Source organism: Carettochelys insculpta, chromosome 2 (assembly GCF_033958435.1).
Source record: "Carettochelys insculpta isolate YL-2023 chromosome 2, ASM3395843v1, whole genome shotgun sequence".
NCBI classification, from domain to species: Eukaryota; Metazoa; Chordata; order Testudines; family Carettochelyidae; genus Carettochelys; species Carettochelys insculpta.
The window spans coordinates 96,638,813-96,661,285 of NC_134138.1; the positions used below are offsets into that span (position 1 = coordinate 96,638,813).

At 43.3% G+C, this 22,473-nt stretch overlaps 2 protein-coding genes across 4 annotated transcripts in view; both read left to right on the forward strand.

Moving 5' to 3' along the window:
- NDUFV2 (NADH:ubiquinone oxidoreductase core subunit V2) overlaps window positions 1–9,574 on the forward strand; it is a 48,050-nt gene extending 38,476 nt beyond the window's left edge. The window contains exons 7-8 of the mRNA XM_074987447.1: window positions 7,818–7,894; window positions 9,413–9,574. Coding sequence (XP_074843548.1) covers window positions 7,818–7,894; window positions 9,413–9,506 — 171 coding nt within the window. The 3' untranslated portion in view covers window positions 9,507–9,574. The remainder of the gene's footprint in view (window positions 1–7,817; window positions 7,895–9,412) is intronic.
- A 9,735-nt stretch (window positions 9,575–19,309) lies between these two features.
- Window positions 19,310–22,473, forward strand: part of ANKRD12 (ankyrin repeat domain 12) — a 174,042-nt gene continuing 170,878 nt past the window's right edge. For all 3 annotated transcript variants that reach the window (XM_074987439.1, XM_074987438.1, XM_074987440.1), the window contains exons 1-2: window positions 19,310–20,370; window positions 20,837–20,970. The gene's annotated coding sequence lies outside the window, so the exon portion shown is untranslated. The remainder of the gene's footprint in view (window positions 20,371–20,836; window positions 20,971–22,473) is intronic.

A 22,473-nucleotide genomic window follows, 5' to 3' on the forward strand; every position in this document is an offset into this window, starting at 1 on the left:
CCAACTCTCATTCTATAATCTCCGAGGCGGCTTTTAATGCAGTTGAGGAGTTACCTCAGTCAGACTCCAAAGGTTCATCCTGGGGACTTGTATCTAGACAGGATCAGGTGGTGTTTCAGATCTTCCCCTCTCTTCCTATTAATGATATGAAGCAGTTTCAAGAGCTGTTCAAATGGGTAGCCCAATCCCAGGATATTACCCTGCAAGAGGTGCAGGATGAACCAATACAGACTATTTATTTTATTACAACCATCTGTGCCTTCTAAAATAGCACTAACAGTTAATGAGACTATCCTCGAGCCCTTTGAGGCTCTTTTGGAAAAATCCAGCTTCTATCCTGCCCATGAATCATAGGACACATAAGAAATATTTTGTTCCATCGACAGATGTGGATTTTCTTTTCTCATATCCACAACCGAACTCCCTTGTTGTGAATTCTGGTAATCATAAATCCAAAAACCCGCAGTTTAAATCTGCACCTACAGATAAAGAGCATAAGCAGTTAGAATATTTTGGCCATAGAGTTTACTCCTCAGCTACACTGCAGTTTCACATGGCAAACTATACTGCTCTTTTAGCAAATTATGATCATGTGAATTATAACAAACTACAGGACTTAGGTCAGAACCTACCGGATAATAAACACCCTATCCTGCAGCCTCCTATTAAAGAGGGCCTCTCAGTTGCAAAGACTGGCCTCCAGGCAGCCATGGCTGAGGCTGCCATGGCTGATAGGGCCACAACCACTGCAATAGTTATGCACAGGTTGATGTGGCTACAATCATCTGGCATCCCATGGAAATCCAAGCAAAGGTGGAACATCTCCTCTTTGATAGGAAACAGTTATTCTCCAGTACTACTGATAATTTTTCACATTCCATGAAAGATTCCAAAGCAACACTGCACATGTTGGGAATGTACTCCCCATCAAACAAGAGGTGCAAGTACATTCTCTACCATAAATCCAGGAAGCATAACTATACCTTTTATAGACAACAACACAGGCCATACAATAACAAGGCCACATATTGATCCAACAGGAGGAGGGCACAGCAGGGCCAGTCCTCAACAGCCCACACTACCTCCCAAAAACAAAAAATGTATGGGTTTGTTTGAGGGTCCGAGTGACTACCCTACACGCCTAGTGCATCCTGTTGCTAACTTCCATCATTGTTTTGAGGCCCTTTTACCGTCAGTGGACCCAGATCACATCAGACAAATAGGTCTTAGAGTTTATCAGAGAAGGCTATACAATTCATCTCACAAACATCCGCCTACCCATTCCCCCAACCCCATCTCAGGGACCCATCTCATGAGCCATTTCTTCAAACAGAGGTGCAGAGATTTTTCACCCTAGGGGCAATAGAACCCTTTCCCAGCAAACACCACGGCAAGGCATTCTATTCCAACTATTTCCTTGCAACCAAGAAATCTGGGATGGAGGTCTATCTTAGACCTCAAGGAATTGAACAGATTCATTCTCAACTCAAAGTTCAAGATGGTAACCTTGCAAACTACCATTCCAGCTCTAGACAAGGGGGATTGGTTCTCAGCCCTCAACATCCAGGACACATACTTCCACCTGACTATCCACCCATCCCACAGGAGGTTTCTGAGATTTGTTGTGGGCTGAGGTAATTCCCAATAAAGGGCTCTCCCTTTCGAACTTCCTATGGCCCTTCAGATGTTCTCAGAGACATTCGTGGTGGTCACGACATTCTTCAGAATGCAAAGTGTAATTTTTCCTTACCTAGACAACTGCCCAATCAATGGTCCCACTTGTCATCAAACTACCCTTATGATAATTACTACCAGCGAATATTTTTCCTAACTCGGCTGCCTCATAAACCTACAGAACCCAGAAACCATCTGAAGACCCAGACAGAGCAGAGAGTTCATTGGTGCACTGCTAGATTCAGTCAAAGCAAGAGCTTATCTACCGTTACACAGATTCCAAGAAATCTGCAATTTTGCTTGTATAGTCTCAGCACGGTTTGGACCTGCCTCCAATTATTGGAGCACATGGCTGCCACAACATTCGTAGTCCTATTTGCAAGACTGCATATTCACTGCCTGCAACATTGGTTGGAATGTAATTGCGAGTGAGCCAGTCACAGCTTGACAAAGGGCCTCGCTCTTCCTCCATTGGTACTGAGGTGTTTAGAGTGGTGGGCTTCCCCAGCAAACCTCCTCACTGGTATACGATTCTGCCCAGATCCTCCTCCTGACAAACAGATGCATCGCTTATTGGCTGGGGTGCCACTGTGGCACAACATCAATACAGGGAATATGGACACATCATGAGAGAGACATCCATATCACTATCCAAGAGTTCAGGGCCATTCCAAAAGCTTGCGCCCATTTTCTCTGCGGCACCTGGCAGCGGCCGCTGTCGGTAGATAGGATGCTGAGCTGGATCACCTTTTGGTGTGACCCAGTAATGGCCATTCTTATGGTCTTATGACAAGGCATTTTGTTTCCTGCTAGCAGGGTTCTCAGATTCCACTGCTTTCCAGCCACCTAGGTTTTTTTTCCGACCAGCATTGCTGATTTGACATGCATTTAAGCAAGGGCATATGAAGTGAGGTGCATGCTGATTGCACATATCATTTTCTGTGACAACCATGTACTTCCTTTGCATCCAGTTAAAGTACTGATATGGTTCACTTGGAACACCCTGAAAATTCTAGGTATGCAAGTGCAGTTAGAAAAACTACTCTGTCATGGGATCTTGGTTATGACAGTCTTGCGGCCCGCTGAGATGGAGGGCCACACATGCAGGTCAGTTTGAATTTTAATCCTGTCCTCCAAATGGGCAACCCTGGTGCCTGAAATACAACTGTCCCAGCCAAAATGGCACAGGTGGTCACCCTTGTTAAGCAATGGCTGCCCTGTGGGGGCTGCCACCCTGCTGCGGGGGAGAAGGGGGTGCTTCTTGGCTGTCCTGGCCAAAACGGGATGGATGGTCACTTTACCACCAGAACACATTTCCTACACAGGTAAGATGTGTAAGAGTAGGGTATTCCTGGGCATCATGTTGGTGATAGCTTTCCAAACAGATTAAATGATGAGACTATGGCATGATAGGGCTGATGCATTTTTTCCAGACACACTGAAGACAGAAAAGCCTCCACAGGCTTTGACTGCGGAAATTTTAAAAGAAATCCCTGTATTTGTATAGTTTATGGTGTGAATATAAAACAGTGCCACACAGCATTGTTTTAGAATCAGATGTGTAATTCTGAAGTCAGTTTTAAGTGTATAGTTTATCACTAGACAAATACCGTGGGCTCTCCACACAAATGCTGTAAGTTTTTGATTGTAGCCTTAATTTATGTACTAGGACTAACTACATTTACTAATATATGTGCTAGTGAATGATCACCTTCTATGAGGAAGGTGTCTTAGAAGGAAATTGTAATGTATGTATTTTTTGATAAATTCTGTCTGACAATAAATCATACCAACCAGACTAACATTTAAGGCACTTTTACTGTTTGTGGTCACTAATATACACTATAATAGCTAGATATGGTTGATTCAGATGTTTTTTTTTTCTTTAGGACATCCCTTTGGGAGCAGAAATGAGGTGGTTTGGATCACTTTTTTGCTTTCTGATGGCATATGCCTTGTGATTATTTTAAACCTAGAGTATTCATGTAAAATGTTTGTAATCCTAATTCTGGATTACCTAGGGTTTAAAAAAAAAACCTCAGTGGTTTTGGAAAGTTTGATGGAATAATCTGGAAATAGGAAAGTTTCTTCTTAACCCTAATCAGTTAAAGACTGTCTTATTGCCTGGAACCAGGAAGGTTTATGTCTCTTGCATACCTCTTGTTTTTTCTGATCCTCATTGTACCTTTAGCTGTATTTGCTAGTCATGAGAAAATTCAATTCTCTTTTTAATTGTGCTAAATTCTTGGCTTCAGTCAGTGGATCAGTTCCATTGGCTAATCATGCATTGTATGATCAAAGGAAATGTTAAAATTTGCTGTTTTCAGTTTCATAGTCTTTGTTTTTATATTATGATAATGGGTGACTAGAAATATCCTGTCTTTCTCTAAATCATTCATTGTTTTGTAGTATTAATATTTTATCTTGAACATTTACTATTTATTCCTATTTTTGTCTTGGTTTCTAATCCCTGACATTAGTTTCTCATACCTCACGGTTTAGTTTTCTTTACTTTTGTGACTACAGTTTAATAAATACTTTTCCGTAGTATCATTTTTTTGCACCTGGTTCTCTTCATAAAGCTTACATTATTTGCTTTGCACAGTGCTGTCTGACTCTTCCATTTCCATGACTAATTATGGGTCAAAAGGATGAAAAGCGTAGAAATACTTGCAGCTGAATATACCTGAAAGCCGTATGAGGCTTGGGAAAAGTTCAGATGCTTAAAAAGAGAGATGTAATTTTGAAAGTGAATCACATATGTCTTGCACTGTAAGTGATAGCATATAGGGAGAGCAGTCCTGATATCCCATGCATTTTATTAATGAGAAGTAGGCTTAAGGTGTTTAAAACTCAGAATTTTTTAATGCTCATGCTATGAATTCTCCTTCTCCTGAGCACTGACTAGAGGGATATGAGAACATAAGAATATCACTATGAAAATATTCATGCTGCTTTTAAAAAGGAATTCTAATCAGGCTGTGAGCTCCCTCCTGTGTTCCTTTGAGCTTTTTATTTTTTATTTACTATTCCCTCCTGTGTTCCTTTGGGCTTTTTATTTTGTATTTAGTTGTGTGGCTACAGGAAGCAAAGTACTTTTAAGGAAACCCATAGCACCCCCTTCTTCCCATGCACTTGATACATAAGTCAGTTTTGTTTTCTGCTATTGAACATCCATTTCTCTGTGCATGTACATACCTCAAACAATATTTCATAGTGTTAGAAGTACACGAATTTCTGTAGCACAGCACGCTCTTTGATCAGTTCCAAGAGTACTATGGGAAACCCCCAACCTTGCCTTCCAGGGGAGAGAAGGGAAGATAAGTAGTACTAGGAGGCAAATAACATAGAAGAAAGTAGAATCCAGATATATTATTGTAAAGCAGGCGTCACGACTTTATTTTAGGCAAACACAGTTGATGTGTTTTTGTGGTAGTCATCAACTTCTATTTCTGGATTATACAGTCATGTAATTAGTGTGGCCAATAGCAGTCCAGTATTTAAACTTATTTGTAAAAAAATGTAATCCTATCTTATCTTTTTTGAAAAACTAAAGTGTGATTATTTGACACTTTAAGGGCTCTGAACTGAAATTACAAGTATATAAAGATTACAAATTGCCAAGACAGAACTATAAAACTTGTAAACACATTTATTTATTAATTTCAAGTTTCAGAGAGAGAACCTTGTTAGTCTGTTTCAGCAGAAAAGTATAAGGAGTTTTATGGGCACCTTAAAGACTAACAGCTTATTTGAGTATGTTTTCGTATGCTGAAACCCCTTAGTCAGGTGCATTAATTTCAGTTCAGATGGTGTTGCAGTGTAGTTTGCCACAATTCTAAACTTTACAAATTTTGACTATACAGTTGCTTCCAGTTATCAATTAAAGGTGTCTTTAAATTACAGTATATTAAACTGCAACATTAAAATCAAGATGCAAATAAGAATGTTAATTGAGTACTTTTATTTTTAGAATTGTCCTTCCATTTTGCATGTACAGATTTGCTGGCATTTAGATGTCTTTGCAATTGCAGGTATTAATAAGATAGACATAATTTTGAGTTGCAGTCTGTTCAGTCACTCGGATTTCACTGGTTGTGTATCTGCACCAAGCCATTTATTTACATTTCTTCCAACACTTTACAGTCCTGCATAGTGACCCCTGTGCTTTTGGTCTGTCCCCCCCAGGTCATGAGAGGAACAGAGGACTGACTTCCTTTTGATACCTTTTGTAAAAGAGGGCTCTGTTAGCACTGTTTCTTCTTCACTTCCTGTGCCCTTTTTATCAGTCTTGAGCTCTCACAGCCTTCTCAACCTGATTATCTCATCAGCCATCTCTAGCTGAACTAACTGGTGCCTTAATGATCAGAGTGCTTTTTCACCTACTATCTCCTAGCACTGTCACATACTCGCCTACCTTGCCTGCCAGTGAGGAGGCTCTTTCATCATACCTCCCTTAAGGAGTCCCAGGACTCCTTGTGCTTGCTCTGGCCCACTGCAGGGTTGGTTGTCCTGCACCTACAGTCAAACTAATTCTGCTCACAGGCCATCTTATTATGGACCTGTTGTTGTCCTCCCCTTCCTCCATAACTAGGAATCCTAGTTCTTCCAGCCCCACAAATTGGTCCTGGGATTCCTCCTCCCTCTGTGTTGGTGATGTTTCTTGGACTCTCCAACACTTGGTCATGGAATTAGGGTTACTCATCTTCTTTTGTGCCCCAGAAGCCCACCCTGGTAGCAGACCACTCCCTTGTTCCTTGAGGGAGTCCGTCTTGTCGCTTCCTATTTTTTCCCTCAGTTGCCCATGTTGCAATCAGGATGTCTCCCTTATTCCAATGTTATGGCTTCTGTTGTTTTCTTCTATACCTTCACTAGCCTTCACCAGCATGGGCATAAATGAGTTAGTTTTTGGGGAGAAGCTATGGGTCATATCCCAAAAGACCATCTAGTGAGACACAATCTGTTTTTCTGCCAAAAGGCATAGCCCTTCCAGTTTGGCTTTTACCATACTGTATTTGCACAGGTCCATCCATCTATGCTGCCTAGGCTTCCACCCAGAAGGCCCAATGTCCCTTATCCTATCTGGCTTCTGTTGCTACCCTCAAACATCACTAAAAATACATTAGGGTCTTGACTGGGTCCATCTTGCACAGGATAACCTTTGGGAACTTCTGCTATTTGTGATCATAGGACTCAACAGGTTCTATCTTGCATGCTGCTCTGGTGCTCAGACTGCTATGCAAAGATTCACTGCTTTTCCATTTCCATGCAACTGCTGGAACAAGTGCCTGATCTCTTTGCTGCTGCTTTAGATGCTCTGTGAACCATTGTAGACTCTGCCATTGCCCTGATGCCAAATCCTCACACTAGCTCCCTATCTGATCCTCTGCAACCATGGTTGGGAGAATCGTACACTTGATAAATAGCCAGATGTAGCAGGACACACTCTGCTTCTGCCTTCTGCTAGCACAGAAACCATTTCACCTTCATTCAAACTCTGCCATTTTGTGTTTCTTCTAACAACACCTCTGTAGCTCTGTGCAGCAGTGCTGAGTACAGTTCTGTTCCCTTTGCTCTGGTCCCTTTTCCAGGGCTTGGGAGAAGCAGAGGTCTCCCTTCTCTGAAATTTCTGGGGCTCTGGACTCAGTCAGCTCTGTCCCTCTCCCGATCACTTCTTTCCTGTGTCCTCTTTATCAGCCTTGAGCTGATAGGATAATTGGCTCTTTAGCTTACCCAACCTCTCCACTGACCTGACCAGGTAATTAATTTCAGTTACTCCCATCCCAATCATCTTTCTCTGAGATAACTAATAGGTGTCATAGTGATCAGAGTGAATGCTTACAGGGTTGCTTTCAGTGCGTCAGACACTTCCAAATCATGTGCCAGTCCAATAATAGAAATGGCTTTGAATTATTTTAAGTTACTTGCTTGTGACAGAATGTCATAAAGATTCAAATCTTAATTTTGGTTAAGTCTTTTAAATCTGGATGCATTTGTTAACTGATAAGATTATAGTACTGTTGGAGTCAAAACTGAGTGAAGGATTTGGTTAAAAATAATTTGGGGATTTGTAACTACTGTATTTGGCACAATTCCTTACAAATTTTGATTTTATTTAAATAACATGGTCTCTTTTATTACAGGAAGATCTGACCACAAAAGATATTGAAGACATAATTGATGAGCTGAAGGCTGGCAGAGTTCCCAAACCTGGCCCAAGGTAAATTATATTTGTATGATACAGAGGTGGGTAATAAAAGAGAAAAATCTCTTTTTGAATAGAAGCTATTTTTAATGTGAGCAGCTAGTTCTTGGAAAAGTTATTTGATTATTTTAGAACTGGAGGCATTAATTCACTTGAACTGCCCATGGTTTTCAGGGTTTGCATGCTTTTCCACATAGATCTGTTTTATGCATAAACCTGAACCTGGAGAGGCTGTGTGTAGAGGGGAGAGGAAAATTTCATTTCCTTAACTCTTTGATATTTGGCCTATTTGAGACTACCAATGGAGATATTGACTCTGAAATGGCTACATGCCTAATGAGAACCAGAATGTGATTAGTGTTCCCTGTAAGATGCCCAGAAGAGATTTAGGTGTCTGGTCCCTCCCCCCACTAATTAAGAGCACCCACAACCACCCACAGAGGGCAACATGCATTTCTGTTAATGGAGCACATGCAATTTTTTTGCATGGATGGAAAAAAGTAGAGGGAATGCTGAATGTGATCACAAGCTTATTTTATGTGGGGTACCCAAAACACTGGTAGACTTTTGATCTCTACAAATAGTTAACTTGATTTGACCCTTGTGAAAGTCACATCTGAGGGTTCCCCCCCCTTTTTAATTCCCACTGTTTCGGAACAATTTTATATGCCAACTCCTATTGGAAATGAGGCATACACTTTTAAACAGTGATTAACAATGGGAACAATTTACCAAGGATTATGGTGGGATTCTTCATCATGAGCAGTGTTTACATCAGGATTGGATGTTTTTCTAAAATATACACTCCAGGAACTTGACAGTTCTGTGGCTCGTGATATACAAAGAAATCAGATAAGATAATGTCAATTCTAGCCTTGGAATACATGAATCTAAGATGGGTCTGAAACAAATGATCAGATGTGGTTGTTGTGTGTTGTGGTGTAAAAACGCCATAGAGTTAACTTTTATATCTATGAAGTGTATGTATTTTGATTATTGAGTTCTCTATTTGACATTCAACTTGAATGCCTTTTGATTTTTCACTCTCTCTAATCCTGGAACTCTCTTGTCTGGCAACATCTGTAATCTGGCATGATTTTAGTTAGATGACCACTTATCATGGGTGTGGCTAAGTTTCCCTTGAACCTGTAATGTTTAACAGCCACCAGTCCTGGCTGTCAGTGTTCTGTGCTGTTGTTTAGCTGTAATTTACCCCTAAATATCCTCAAAGAGCCCAGTAAGCAGTGGAAGTGTTGGTAATGTACTAGACAATATTGAACTCCCATGGTCCGGCAAACTCTCTCTCTTTTGGTACTGGTCAGGTTCTGAGGGTGCTGGACTAGAGAAGTTCAACTTGTAGCATTTACAGATACTATGCTCTTGTTCTTCCTTCCCTTTCTCTTTGCCTATCCTTCAGCGAAAAAGGGACATTGGAAGCCCCAAATCTGAGTCACCCTTGTGTCATCAGTAGTTAGAAGATGGTTGTTATGCTACTGAATATTGAACAAATCTTACTGCTCTTTACCTTTTCAGAAATGGACGTTTTTCTTGTGAGCCAGCTGGTGGTCTTACTTCTCTGACTGAACCACCCAAAGGACCTGGATTTGGAGTTCGAGCAGACCTCTAAGCATTTATGTAATAAATTATAAAAACTTAAGCTATCTGAAAATAAAACACCTTTAACTTCAATAAAAATGGCTTTAATTATGTTTTAAATTTTTTAAAATAGTGAGAATGGTAACACCATGTAAGCATATAAAGATGCCACAGCAATAAAAAGAAGAATCATTGCAAAGTGCAAAAAACAACAGTAGATTTCAAACTACTTCAGTTTGCAAAGGTGTTTGTAAAAGGATCTGTCTTGCTCTCCCCCTTCATAGACTCTGGCAGTGAAAACCTTGCTCTCAGTTTTAGGAACACACAAAGGACAAAATAGTTCACTACCTTATCTGCTGAATATGCTGTCCTGCTATTTAAGCCATTCAGCATATAAAAGTATATATGTCTAGATGCAGATTACTTTTAAAGCATTATGACCAACGTAATAGTTGGAGAGCAAAAGTTAGGACAGGTGTCTGCCACCTGCAGCGTTTTAAGGACTTTTGTGGCTCCCAATGCTGTAATGGCAAAGTTTTTTTTTAAAAAAGCACAAAAACTCTCCTGATTATTTTTGATCATGGTGAATGTTTAAAGGCCCCAAAAAGGAACAACTCATATTTAAATAGCAAATGATATGTAATCTTGAGAAGTTGGATAATTCCTGTTAGCATCCTCTAGAGAGGGAGAGAGAAGGTTCTTGAGTGTAAATCAGGAAGACAAGGAAGACAGTGGCACAAACACACAAAGTGTGAGGAAACAGACTGGAAAAAGTTTGTGAATGTCCTGCAGTAAACATGTATCGCATTACAAATCATTGTGTGTGCACTATTCTTAAAATGGGGGTGACACAAACTACGGTTTGATGTTATTTATTAAGGGTTGTCTCATTCACATGCATTGTGGCTCTTGAATTACTGAGTTCTTTACCGAACTGGAAAAAATGGCTCTTGCTATTTTGGTTACTGACCCTTGGATTAGGAGAACAATGGAAAGTAGGTTATGAAGGGATGATACTTTTATCAGGTGTATCAGTAATCAATGGAGGGGAAGGACAGCTGAGTGGTTAGAGCACAAGCCTTGTAAATGCAATGTGGAGTTCAGTCCTTGAGAGGGCCTTTCAGATGTTTGGGACAGGTTAGATTTAAAAAAAAAAAGGGGGGGGGGGCGGGGCAGGGATGATGATCAGTCCCCTGCATTCACTCAGAGATCTCAAAGTCCCTTCTGCTTCTATGAGGTATGTTTAAAGATGGGGAGGGATAGTTTAGCAGTTAGACAATTGGCCTTGTAAACCAAGGATTGGGAGTTCAATTCTTAAGATGGTCTTTCACATGTCCAGGCTGTGGGGCAAGTTAGATTTTGAAAAATGTGTCAGGAATGGTGATAGGTCCTGGTGTGAGTACAGGGGACTAGATTCAATGACCTCTCAAGGTCCCTTCCAGGTCTATGAGATATGTACATCTTCATGTATTTAACAATAGCCTTAATATTGCAGGGAGGAATGTAACAGGAAAAGTAAGTAGCAGATTTATTGTCTGCCACCTAATCAATGAGCTTGTAGCAGGAAAAGAAGCAGTTGATACTTCTGGTACAATCAGTCCTATTGCCCAACATTAAAACTTTAATCAAGGCTAAGAGGGGATATGATTGCTCTCTATAAATATATCAGGGCATAAAAGGCAGGGAGGGAGAAGAGCTATGTAAACTAAAGGACAGTGCTGTCACAAGTGAGTATAAATTGGCCATGGATAAATTTAGGTTGGAAATTAGGTATCTAACCATCAAAGGAGTGAACTTCTGGAACAGCCTTCTAGTGGAGAAAGAGAGCAAATCTAATTAGTTTTAAAATAGAGCTTGATAAATTTATGGATCTGATTATATAAAAGGGGTTTCTGGCAGTCGCAGGGGATGAGACTATACCAGAAGATCCCTTTTAGTCTTATATTTCTATATGGTAACAAAGACAACTAAATCTTTACTGACTCAGTCTTTAACAGGAGCTCTCGGGAAACTTTTCCGTTCTTGCTGGGGAAACTGATGGACTATACCATGGGTTCACAAACTGGCTGGCATGCCCTCTGGGGAATGAGGGGGCATGGAATTTTAAAAGGGAGGTGTTGCACAATCGACTCCCCCACCACAGTCTCCCTACAGTTTGTATAGTCAGCTGACCTGTTCAGTGCTGCCTTCCTCCCCAGTCTTTGCCATCAGGAGAGAACCAGCTTCATTTCCTGTTCTGTCCACCCCCTCCCCAACGGGGGCCTCTGCAGCCTCCCCATAGCTTTTGTGAGCTAGGCTCACGTTGCCAGGCTTCCTGCCCCCTAGTGGTCCACCACTCCGTGGGAGCACTGGAATAACTTCCAGTCTCCCAAACACATTACCTGAGTGTCCCAGCCTGAGCAAGCTGAGAGGCAGGTGTGATAGAGGCATCTGAGTGGGGTAAGAGATATGTGCTTTTACTAGGAGTGTCCCTTCGTTCAGCTTCCCAGGAGAGTGTTCAGTTTTTGTTTGTTTTTTTTTCTTTGAGTGCGATTATGTTAGAGTGCTATTATGCTGATCTTTTGTTTTGATCTTTTGTTTAACTTTGCCTAGGGGGGTTGGGGAGAGGAGCAGGCTCTTCACACAGCAGGGAGCTATTGGTTTTTTGATTCTTCCTCTTCCCCCCCCCGCCAAGTTGGAGAAGGGATGAGATGGGCTCTTGAAATAGCAAGATAGAATTTTTATATATATAAAGCACTCTCTCATTAAAATTTTTGAAATGTTACTGTTTGTATATTCACATTTATATACTGATTAATAAAGTTTTTACATTTTACATACTTATTTTCTTGTACATGCCGAAGTTGTTTTTTTTACAAATATAACTGAAATTTCCATTGGTTTGGATTTTATTAGATAGGTTGGGGGGGGCTGGCTGGCTAATTGCAAGAATGAAACGGGGGTCCCAGTGTAAAAAGTTGGCTCATCCCTGAATTATACCACTGACAAAATGGAGTTTTGCATCTGCCGAATAGGGGAAAGAGAGGAGTACATCCCTTCAAAACCATTCAGCTTTGGGTGATCAAGACCATTTTCAACTGAGTTAAGAGTCCTTTGAAAATATTTATGAAGAAAAATGCTTCCACCCTAAAATATGCAGTGTACACTCGTTTAAACAAACACCAGCAATACCTCCAATCACATATTGCAAAATTGCTAAGAAACACGTAGTGAAACTGACGAGTAAAAATGAGCAACACTAGTTCGTTTTCACTGAGTCAAGAAAAGCAATGTAAAAATCCCATTTACTTAGTTAACCAGTTAAACATTAGATCAACCAGCTAACCAACTAAGTGTGGGGGAGAGCCTGCTCCACCCTGGCTGGCTAGACCTTCCCTGGAACCCCAGGCTGGGCCTGCCATGGATGAGAGCTGCCCTGTAACCAGTAAGCCATTTACGATGAGGCCTATTAGTTAACCAGTCTAAAATTAGAGATGTGGTTGATTGGTCTGTTGGTAACTGAAATTCTAGTTACATCAGGAGTGTTTAATTTAATTAGTACATTAAATTTATTTTACATTATTCCAGAACTTTGTTTCAATAGGTTTCAGAATCCCCTCTGCACCTGCCCTCCATGCAGGCAGCATCAGGCAGGGCAACTGGACAGGGCTACGTGCCCTGCTTCATACTGAAGATGCACTGCCTTTACCCGACCCACCAAGCTCTACCCCAGATGTGATATCACAAATGTTGCTCTTATGTGATGGATATATTGCTGTTACCAAGTGGACAATTCACAGCAGAGAAATTTCCCAGGGGAAATATTGCTCGTAAGTGGTGATTGCTCTCATAAGGTGTTATGACAAATAAGCTTTTACTGTAATATGAAATCAGAGGAGGTGCTGTGACTTCCAGCAATTGATGGAGCCCCAAAACTGTTCCACCCAAAAGGCTCATATTAGCATATGGTGTAATTTTTGTTTTCCTGTGTTGTACACACTTCCAAATGATAATAGGGAAATGAGGCTGGAGCAGTGAAGTAAATATTTCATTTTATTTTATGGCTGATATTTTATTAATTGTATAAAAACTGGGAATTGCTCTGAAGACCTTTATGTTTTGGTGGTTATGATTTTATGCATTTCTTATGCTTTACTGGTTTATATTCATTTTGGTGAGGAAATCTATGGAGTTAGATGATGGCGTCTTGGTAACAAACACTGATGGGATAAGTATACAGTCATATTTTCCAAAACTTTATTAAATACAAGGTTAAAGATTGGCTGCAAGAAAATATTCCTGCTTTCTGTTCCATGTAATAAAGAGTGGAAGCTTAGAGAACAATTAAAAGGAGCCAGAGTAGGGGAAAATCAAGTAGGTAACATTGTTCTGTTGTACAGGGCCAACTAGTTGCGTATTTTTTTCCTGTGCCTTCATCTATTTATTGGAAAATTCCTAGAGGAATCACCAGTTTCTCCTTTATCTCCTCATTCCAGAAATAGTAAATGTTTCCATTTTCCTGCTTCAATTGGTCCTGTCTCTTAATGAGTCACATTTTATTCAGATGTTTATATGAGCTCCAGATCTCTATGCATGACCAGAAAAGTATCCTCACTCTTCTCTTTTCCCAAATTTCAGTTGTCAGGCATCTACTTATGTGAATCCTACCTGCTGGTGTTCACATATATAGAGCAGTCATTGTGAAAGACAGGAAATAACAATATTGCTTTGACAATAGCAAGTCCATTCCTTGAAAACAAATGTAACAATTTCATTTCAGTTTTAGGTTCCAATGACATTTTATAAGTCTCTCTCTGGACGTGAGCCGGGAAGGACTTATTAAATTCACACACAATTTCCAAGAGTGAGGGTGGGGACATTTTATTGATACAGAATGGAAAGAGGAAGCAGGGGCTCTTAAACGACTACCTAGTGCAGGCAACAAAACAACCTTTTGTGGAGGGTGACAACAAGGGAAAAAGGCAATTTTGAAGTAACTGAAGGGGAAAGGATGAGAAGACTACAGTGGATTGCCCCAAAACTGGCCTGCAAAGCTGGAGTATTTTCAGGTTTTTTTCTATATAACTGGAGTGTTGGGGGAAAATAAATAAAACTAACCAGAACTTCTACTAGATTTCTAGTAATATATTTAATGTCAGGCAACAGTCATGATAGGTAGTGGTTTATCCCAAACTCATAGTTTATCTGTAAATCTCTTTAGCAGCAAAATATGCTTAGAGCTCTTTTTCCATGCACTCATTTTAAGGCAAATCTACAAACCACTTAATTTAAATGAGCAGAATGCTAGTTATGTTCCCTGCCTAGAACGTGCCAGTATGTCTACAACAGATCTAAATACACTGTGCTTTTGTTTTGGTGCCCATTATGTGATTTGCAGTAATTACTTTGCCTTTTTTATATTACAGCTTCTAGTTTTTTGCACTGCCATTTTGAGTTCAGCCAGCTGATAGAACTGAAATAGATGTTTCTCATGCCAAATGGAACATTTTATCTTAACCAGAAGCAGCAGTTCATACAACTGCCACTACAAGGCATTTCAAGGGGAATTCAGCTCAGAAAGTATTAGGGAACTGAACTGCATTGGCTTATAGAAGAACTGGTAGCTGCACTTGAGCACCAAGGAGCTGGAGATATGGCAAGATAGGGAAGAAGGATAAGACTGCTGGTGGAACTGAAGTGGGTAGAAACTTTCACTATTGTGTGATGCTATCGCTGTCCTTTTATTAACTGCAGCTTTTCTAAGAACCTGGGAAACTTTTTCCAACTAGTGAGATTACAGAATCTTTAGATGACCTCTTCCTAGTGCCACCTTCTGTATTGGCTCACTGCACTGTGTGGAGTTTTCTGCATTATCCAGAAGCACCTTTAACTTGTGGAAGGGAGAGTCTTCAGGAATTTGGTTCAGGTCTTTGTGAAAGAGGTAAAATTTCTGCCCTGAGAAGGACCTATGGTTATGCTTCCATGTACTGTTGTACAGGGGTTTCAGTCTCTTTTCTCTTGGCACTACTGTCCACGTAAGGGTCTACACTTTCTAGCTCACACAGATATGCCCCCACTACCTCTGCTTGTGTTAGCACCTAAAAATAGTGTGTCCACAGCAACATAAGTGCCTCAGGCTAGCTGCCTCAAATACAATCCCACCTAAGCCCCTAGTGGGTTTGTATTGTACATATTGATGTGGCTAGCCTCTGCTGCCACAAACATGGATAGTTTGAGGCACTAGCTCTGGATGCCAGGGATTGATGTCGGGGACTTGTTCCATTCCACTGGCCCAATGCTCCCTAGTACCCAATGCAATTTCGTGATGACCACCATCTTCCAGAACGCAGAGTCACACAGCACAGGTTCAACTTCACTATGCTGTTTCTGGGATTAGAACCTCACACCTATGTGGCAGCACACCCAATCCCTTCCCAGCCTCCTATGGCCCCATCTTTAAGGGACTTGAAACTGTCCAGGGGCTGCACCCATCCCAGCTAGAGTGCCTCCACCTGTGGTAGTGCCTGGTGTCCTTGATGTTCTCCCCTATGAGTTTCTGATACCACTCCTCCCCTGCACTATACCTCATGAGTTTCTCCTTTATCTGGACAATATACCTATTCAAGCTACTCCCTTCCATGCCAGCATAATCCACCGTAAAATTGCCACACCCAGATGCAGCCCTCAGGCCAAACAATTTGCACACACTGCACTAGCTCTTGTAGAGTTAGCTATATCTATACAAGCTGAGAATCACACCTCCCAGCAAAAATGTAGATCATAGAATCACTGAACACTAGGACTGGAAGGGACCTCAAGAGGCCATCGAGTCCAGCCCCCTGCCCCAATGGCAGGACCAAGTACTATCTAAACCATCCCTGACAGACATCTAACCTGTTCTTAAATATCTCCAGCGATGGAGATTCCACAACCTCCCTTGGCAATTTATTCCACTGTTTGACTGCCCCGACAGTTAGGAACTTTTTCCTAATATCCAACCTAAACCTCCCTTGCTGCAGTTTAAGCCCGTTGCCTCTTGTTCTATCCTCAGAGGCCAAGAAGTTTTCTCCTTCCTCCTTAGGACTCCCTTTTAGATACCTGAAGACTGCTATCATGTCTCCCCTCAATCTTCTCTTTTCCAAACTAAACAAGCCCAATTCTTTCAACCTTTTTTCATAGGTCACAATCTCTAGACCTTTAATCATTCTTGTTGCTCTTTTCTGGACCCTCTCTAGTTTCTCCACATCTTTTCTGAACTGCAGTGCCCAGAACTGCACACACTACTCCAGCTGAGGCCTAACCAGCGCAGAGTAGAGCGGAAGAATGACTTCTCATGTCTTGTTCACAACACACCTGTTAATGCATCCCAGAATCACGTTTGCTTTTTTTGCAACAGCATCACACTGACTCATTTAGCTTGTGGTCCACTATAATCCCTAGATCCCTTTCTGCAGTAGTCATTCCTAGACAGTCTCTCCCCATTCTTTATGTGTGAAGCTGATTGTTCCTTCCAAAGTGGAGCACTTTGGATTTGTCCTTATTAAACTTCATCCTGTTTACCTCAGACCATTTCTCCAATTTATCCAGATCATTTTGAATTATGACCCTATCCTCCAAAGTAATCGCAACCCCTCCCAACTTGGTATCATCTGCAAACTTAATAAGCCTACTTTCTATGCCAATATCTAAATCATTGATGAAGACATTAAACAGAACCGGTCCTAACACAGACCCCTGTGGAACCCCACTTTTTATACTTTTCCAGCAGGATTGAGAACCATTAAGAACTACTCTCTGGGTACGGTTATCCAGCCAGTTATGCACCCACCTTAGAGTAGCTGCTATCTAAGTTATCTAATAGCCAGTTCAACCATGCATTAAAATACTGTAAATAAACAAGTACAGCTCCCCTGACCTGTGGTCTCCAATACTCACGCATCAGTCTCAGATCAGTAATCAGTTCTGTTGTTTGGGAGCTTTCAAGACATGCTAGTAGCAAAATCAAATACCACACAAATGAGTTCCATGTCAGACACAGTGCTATCTGAATAAGAAAATGGCTTCTTGAGAATTTGATATCTATGTAGCAGAGTTAAGAATGCATACTGCAAAGACCTGAAGCAGTGACCCGTTGAATGGTGATAGCAGCGATCACTGTGCATGCATACACTGCAAAGGGACAGACTGATACAGTGGTGGGCCACACAATGGTTCAACACATTGCTCAAAACAAATTAGCTCAAAAAACTGTTTGGAATACCTACATACTATGGCATATACTTGTGTGTGGACATGAAGTGTTACAGACATACTACGTGTTAGGAAGAACCAGATTTTTTTTTTTTAAGTATACACAAGACCACAGCAATTCAGTTAGAATGGAAATGTAATTCAGGAGAAGGGACTCCCAGTTCTGATGATTTTCTTAATGACTTATTTGAGTCATGCTCTAGTAAGGACTCATTTGCCAGCAATATGACTCTTCTGCATGAGTTTATGTTGTAAATAAATGACATTGTTCTTTTCAATCTTATTCTATCCTATTTCTAAGATGCCTGTCCCTGTGGTTACTTTGCACCTAATGACTTTACAGGTGATCTGCAATGGGGAAAATACAGTGAGAGCTTTTTGTTGCCTGGGACAAATCTGTGGAGTTTTTTCATTTTTGCCTTTTTTGCAACAAATTCATATCTGCTTCTCTTGCATGGCTACATGCCTCACTACAGAGTAAGTAGAAAAACCACTTTTTTGACAAAAATGAAGACAGGAAATTTTTTATTCAGAGTATTTATTTTTATCTTGAAAATTTCATATTAGAGAAAATTCATATTTGTGATTTGTGCAGTAGTCAACAGTAGGGATACTCTTGCTTTTTTGCACACTTCAGCACTAAGAATGTTCTAGAAAGAGCTGCAATGTGCCAGTTGAAAGAGAACAAGGGATAAGCCTTGTATTCAATATTCCTTACCTCAAAATGCAAAGGTTAGTTAGTTAAAGCCTGTTCTGCCTGCCCACTGGCGTGCAGGGCAGCAGGTCTGGTGCACATTATAATTTTTTCCTGGAAGTTACCAGCTCACTGAGCATAGCACAACTGAAAGCCACGCTGCAGATGGCCTACTGTGCTGATTAAAACAGTTGCAGTGGCTGACACTGTGCCTACAGTTGGGTTCCCTTGTGGTGCCTCTAGTGCTGTAGTGAGCCAGTATTAGCAAACAGATTTTATTTCTTTAATACAAACCTAACCAATTATCTATGGAAGATGTACTGTTAAAGATTCAGCAACTATTCCCCTGTCATTAAAGGATAAGAAAGTGATCCATGTAAAGACCTTCAGAAAAAATAAGACAAACTGATAAGGTTTAAGGTTAAAATAAAATGTGAAGCAATCTTTAAAAACATCAATTTAGATAATTAAAAAGTGGGCTTTAAATCAGTATTTTCCTTCCTTTACTGCTGCTATAGGCCATGTCCACACGTGCCCCAAACTTCGAAATGGCCATACAAATGGCCATTTCGAAGTTTACTAATGAAGCGCTGAAACGCACATTCAGCGCTTCATTAGCATGCGGGCGGCAGCGGCGCTTAGAAATTGACGCGCCTTGCCGCCATGCGGCGCGTCCAGATGGGGCTCCTTTTCGGAAGGGCCCCGCCTACTTCGAAGTCCCCTTATTCCCATGAGCTCATGGGAATAAGGGGACTTCGAAGTAGGTGGCGTCCTTTCAAAAAGGAGCCCCGTCTGGACGTGACGCGCGGCAGCAAGGCGCGTCAATTTCGAAGCGCCGCTGCCGCCGCATGCTAATGAAGCGCTGAATATGCGTTTCAGCGCTTCATTAGTAAACTTCGAAATGGCCATTTGCATGGCCATTTTGAAGTTTGGGGCACGTGTAGACGTAGCCATAAAGAGATGAAGTGGAAATCCTGATGGGTACAAAGCACTGCTTGTATTATGCTGTTAGACAGAAATACAACCCCCATGTTATATGGGATGGTGGTACTATAACAATGCTATACAGGGCAAGAAACCATTAGGATGTGCTCTTTACAAATCTCAGTATCAAGCTTCTGATTTTTTCATTGGTAGTCCACACAGTTATGGATGCTCAAACAATGACATGTGAAAGGGGACAGTTTCCATTTAAAATATCGTAGGAAAAGCATGTTGTTTTTAAGAACGGTACAAACGTACTAATCCTATGAAAAGGTATTAAAATTAAGTCTGCCTTGTGTCAGCTGGCTTCAGTAAACGTTTATGATTACCTTAAGCAAGGATGCGGATATCTACTGGACAACACGTTGCCAGACTGAGTCAGTACCGGAGGAAGGAAGGTGCACCCTGCCACGACCGTAATAAAAAGGTAAATCTGAAGTACAGCAACGGGTGAAACGAATCCCTGTTATAAGCTTGACTGCAAACTGCAATTACGCTTCCGCGGCCGTGGCTCCCCTGAGTTCTGCGCCTGGGGGCCTGGAGCCGGCGAAGACAAGTAAGCGGGCTGGGGGCGTGAAGTGAGTCTGGTTCGAGTGGCCGTAGGATCACCAGTCAGCCGCAGGACTAGCGTGTAGCCCCTTGCCACTGTCCGGAGCAAGGCAGGGGAGAGCCGCGACCACAACCTGACCCGAGGGCCACCGGGCTACTAGCGCAGCGTCAGCCACGGCCCAGCGGCTGCCCCCTTCAGCGCAGCATATCACACAACTACCGCCCGGGGGGGGGGGGTCGTGAACCCCCTCAGACTGACCCCACTGGCGCCCGACTCAATGGGCCACAGCGCACGCCAGTCACCGAGACAGCCACGCATGCGTACTGTGCGCGGGTAATTAAAACTCACTGCGCCATCGCTACCGGAAAACCCGGAGTAGCCCGAGCAGCGGCCCTAGACTTGCGGCGAGTCGGTGGCGTCTCCTGCTCGGTTCCTGTGGTGAGGAGAAACAGACGCTCTAACCTCGACCCCAACCCTTGTTCTCCAAGACACCGCAACTGCCGTTTCCAGAATGTTCCAGTCGCAGGAGCAGGGAACGGGAGCGGCCGCGCCTGCGCCTGAACCACCCGGGCCCAGCCGGAGCCCGTTATTTTCCTTCCGTGTGTGTGTGCGCGTGTGCACGAGACCTGAGGCACCGGAGAATCCACCGCGGAAGCAGAACGGCCGTGACGTTGGTCCCCCTGCCCCCCCTTCCTCCCCAACCACCGCCCAACTCCTGTAACGTTCGCGGCAGCTCGTGCTCGACTGCTTCGCGTGCGTGTGCGAAGTCACGTGGGGCGGCGCGGCCAATGGCAGCCCCGTAGAGCTGCTCTCGGAGCCAGACATTCTGACGGGGGGGGGGGTGGGGAGGGGAGCGGCAGTGCCCGGGAGGGGGGGGCACTTTCAAACCCTACACCCATTGCAGCGGCGGTGGCCGGTGCGAGGCTGAGTCTCCGGGACCCGTCCGCAGCGGTCGAATCCGGTTCTCCGTGGGGTCCTGTCACAGGGCGGCGCGCGGGGGGAGGAAGAACGAGACCTGTCGCTTCCTCCTCCGACAAGGTAAGGCGAGACACCCCCGCGCCTCCCCCCGCCCCGTAATGGGAGCCGCAGTTCTACCGCCTGTGGCTGGGGGTGGCACCGCCCCCGACCCTGCGCCTGGGGGCAGCCCCTTCCCTGCCGTGTGCGTGTCCCTGTGCGGGGGGGTGTGACCTCTCCCGTGGCCGGCTGCGTGTCTGCGCCCGCGGGGAGGCTGTGCTCGCCCCGCTCCGCACCTCGCCCAGCTGCGCGCGGCCCCCTTTCCGCGGCCTGTGGGCGATGCCGGTCGGCGGGGCGGGCTGTGGGAGCCGCTCTCGCAGCCTGTCACTGCCGCCGTGGGAGCCATGGCTGCCGCTGTCACTGCGTGTCCCTGGCACGGCTCGCGTCTTGCCCTTCCGCCACTGCTTTTTGGGGGACCCGCCGGGGCGGGAATAACAACGCTGCCGGGGGCTATACCAGCCAGCTGGGGCTTCGCCTCTGCGGCAGCGCGAGCCCTGTGTGGGGCGCGAGCCGCGGGCCGGCGGAGGAGGGGAGGCGCTGCGGTAGCTTCAGCCCGTGACTCAGTGCTGGGATTTTTGGCAACCTGTAAAAAGCTAGTAGCTGCTCGGTGGTGTATTCCTACCAGCCTGCCTGTTAGCGCCTTTGTGGAAGCTGCTGCTTGACAGCGTGGCCTGAATGTATGTGGACTACATCAGCGATTTTTTAGTACTTTCTTCAGGCTGAGGGATCACGGATTGTAGCACAATCTGGTTGCATCAATTGCCATTACCATTGCCATCATTGTCTGTTACTAAAATATAGTCACGTCTGAGGTGGAGCACAGCATCTGATTGACAGGATCAACACTAAGTAGTTATTTAGGACAAGAAAGAAAACAATAGTTACCACTTGAACCTGCAAGGATGGAGTACGTGGCTAATTTACCTCAATTCAGATTTTGCCAAATTCACCAGAAAAGTAATGGTTTTTTTTAAACTGAGTGGGCATATTACGACAACTGGTAGACCAGCAACAAATGCCCAATTCCTTTCTGAAAAATACCATAAGCTGCTCCTCTGAGACTCTCTAAAAATTATTTAGATCTGAACGTGTTTTCTCTGTCGAGTCCCCCTCCCCGCCAAAATCAGTTAGGCTTAAGGATGGTGTATTTCACATCTGTTTGGTAGCTCATTTGGAAATATAGTAGATGATACAGGGAAAAAAATGTTTGTGGCACTCATATCTGGAAGGTGGGTAGCTCAGTGGTTTGAGCATTGGTCTGCTAAACCCAAGGTTGTGAGCACAATCCTTGAGGGGGCCATTTAGGGGTCTGGGGCCAATAGATTTAAAAAAGGGAAAAAAAGGATGGTGCTTGGTCCTGCCAAGGGGGCAGGGGACTGGATTCTATAACCTCCTGAAGTCCCTTCTGGTTCTGTGAGATAGGTATATTTCTGCATGTGGGTGGGGGAATAGCTCAGTGGTTTCAGCAGGGGCCTGCTAAACTCAGGGTTGCAAGCTCAATCCTTAAGGCAGTCATTTAGGGATCTG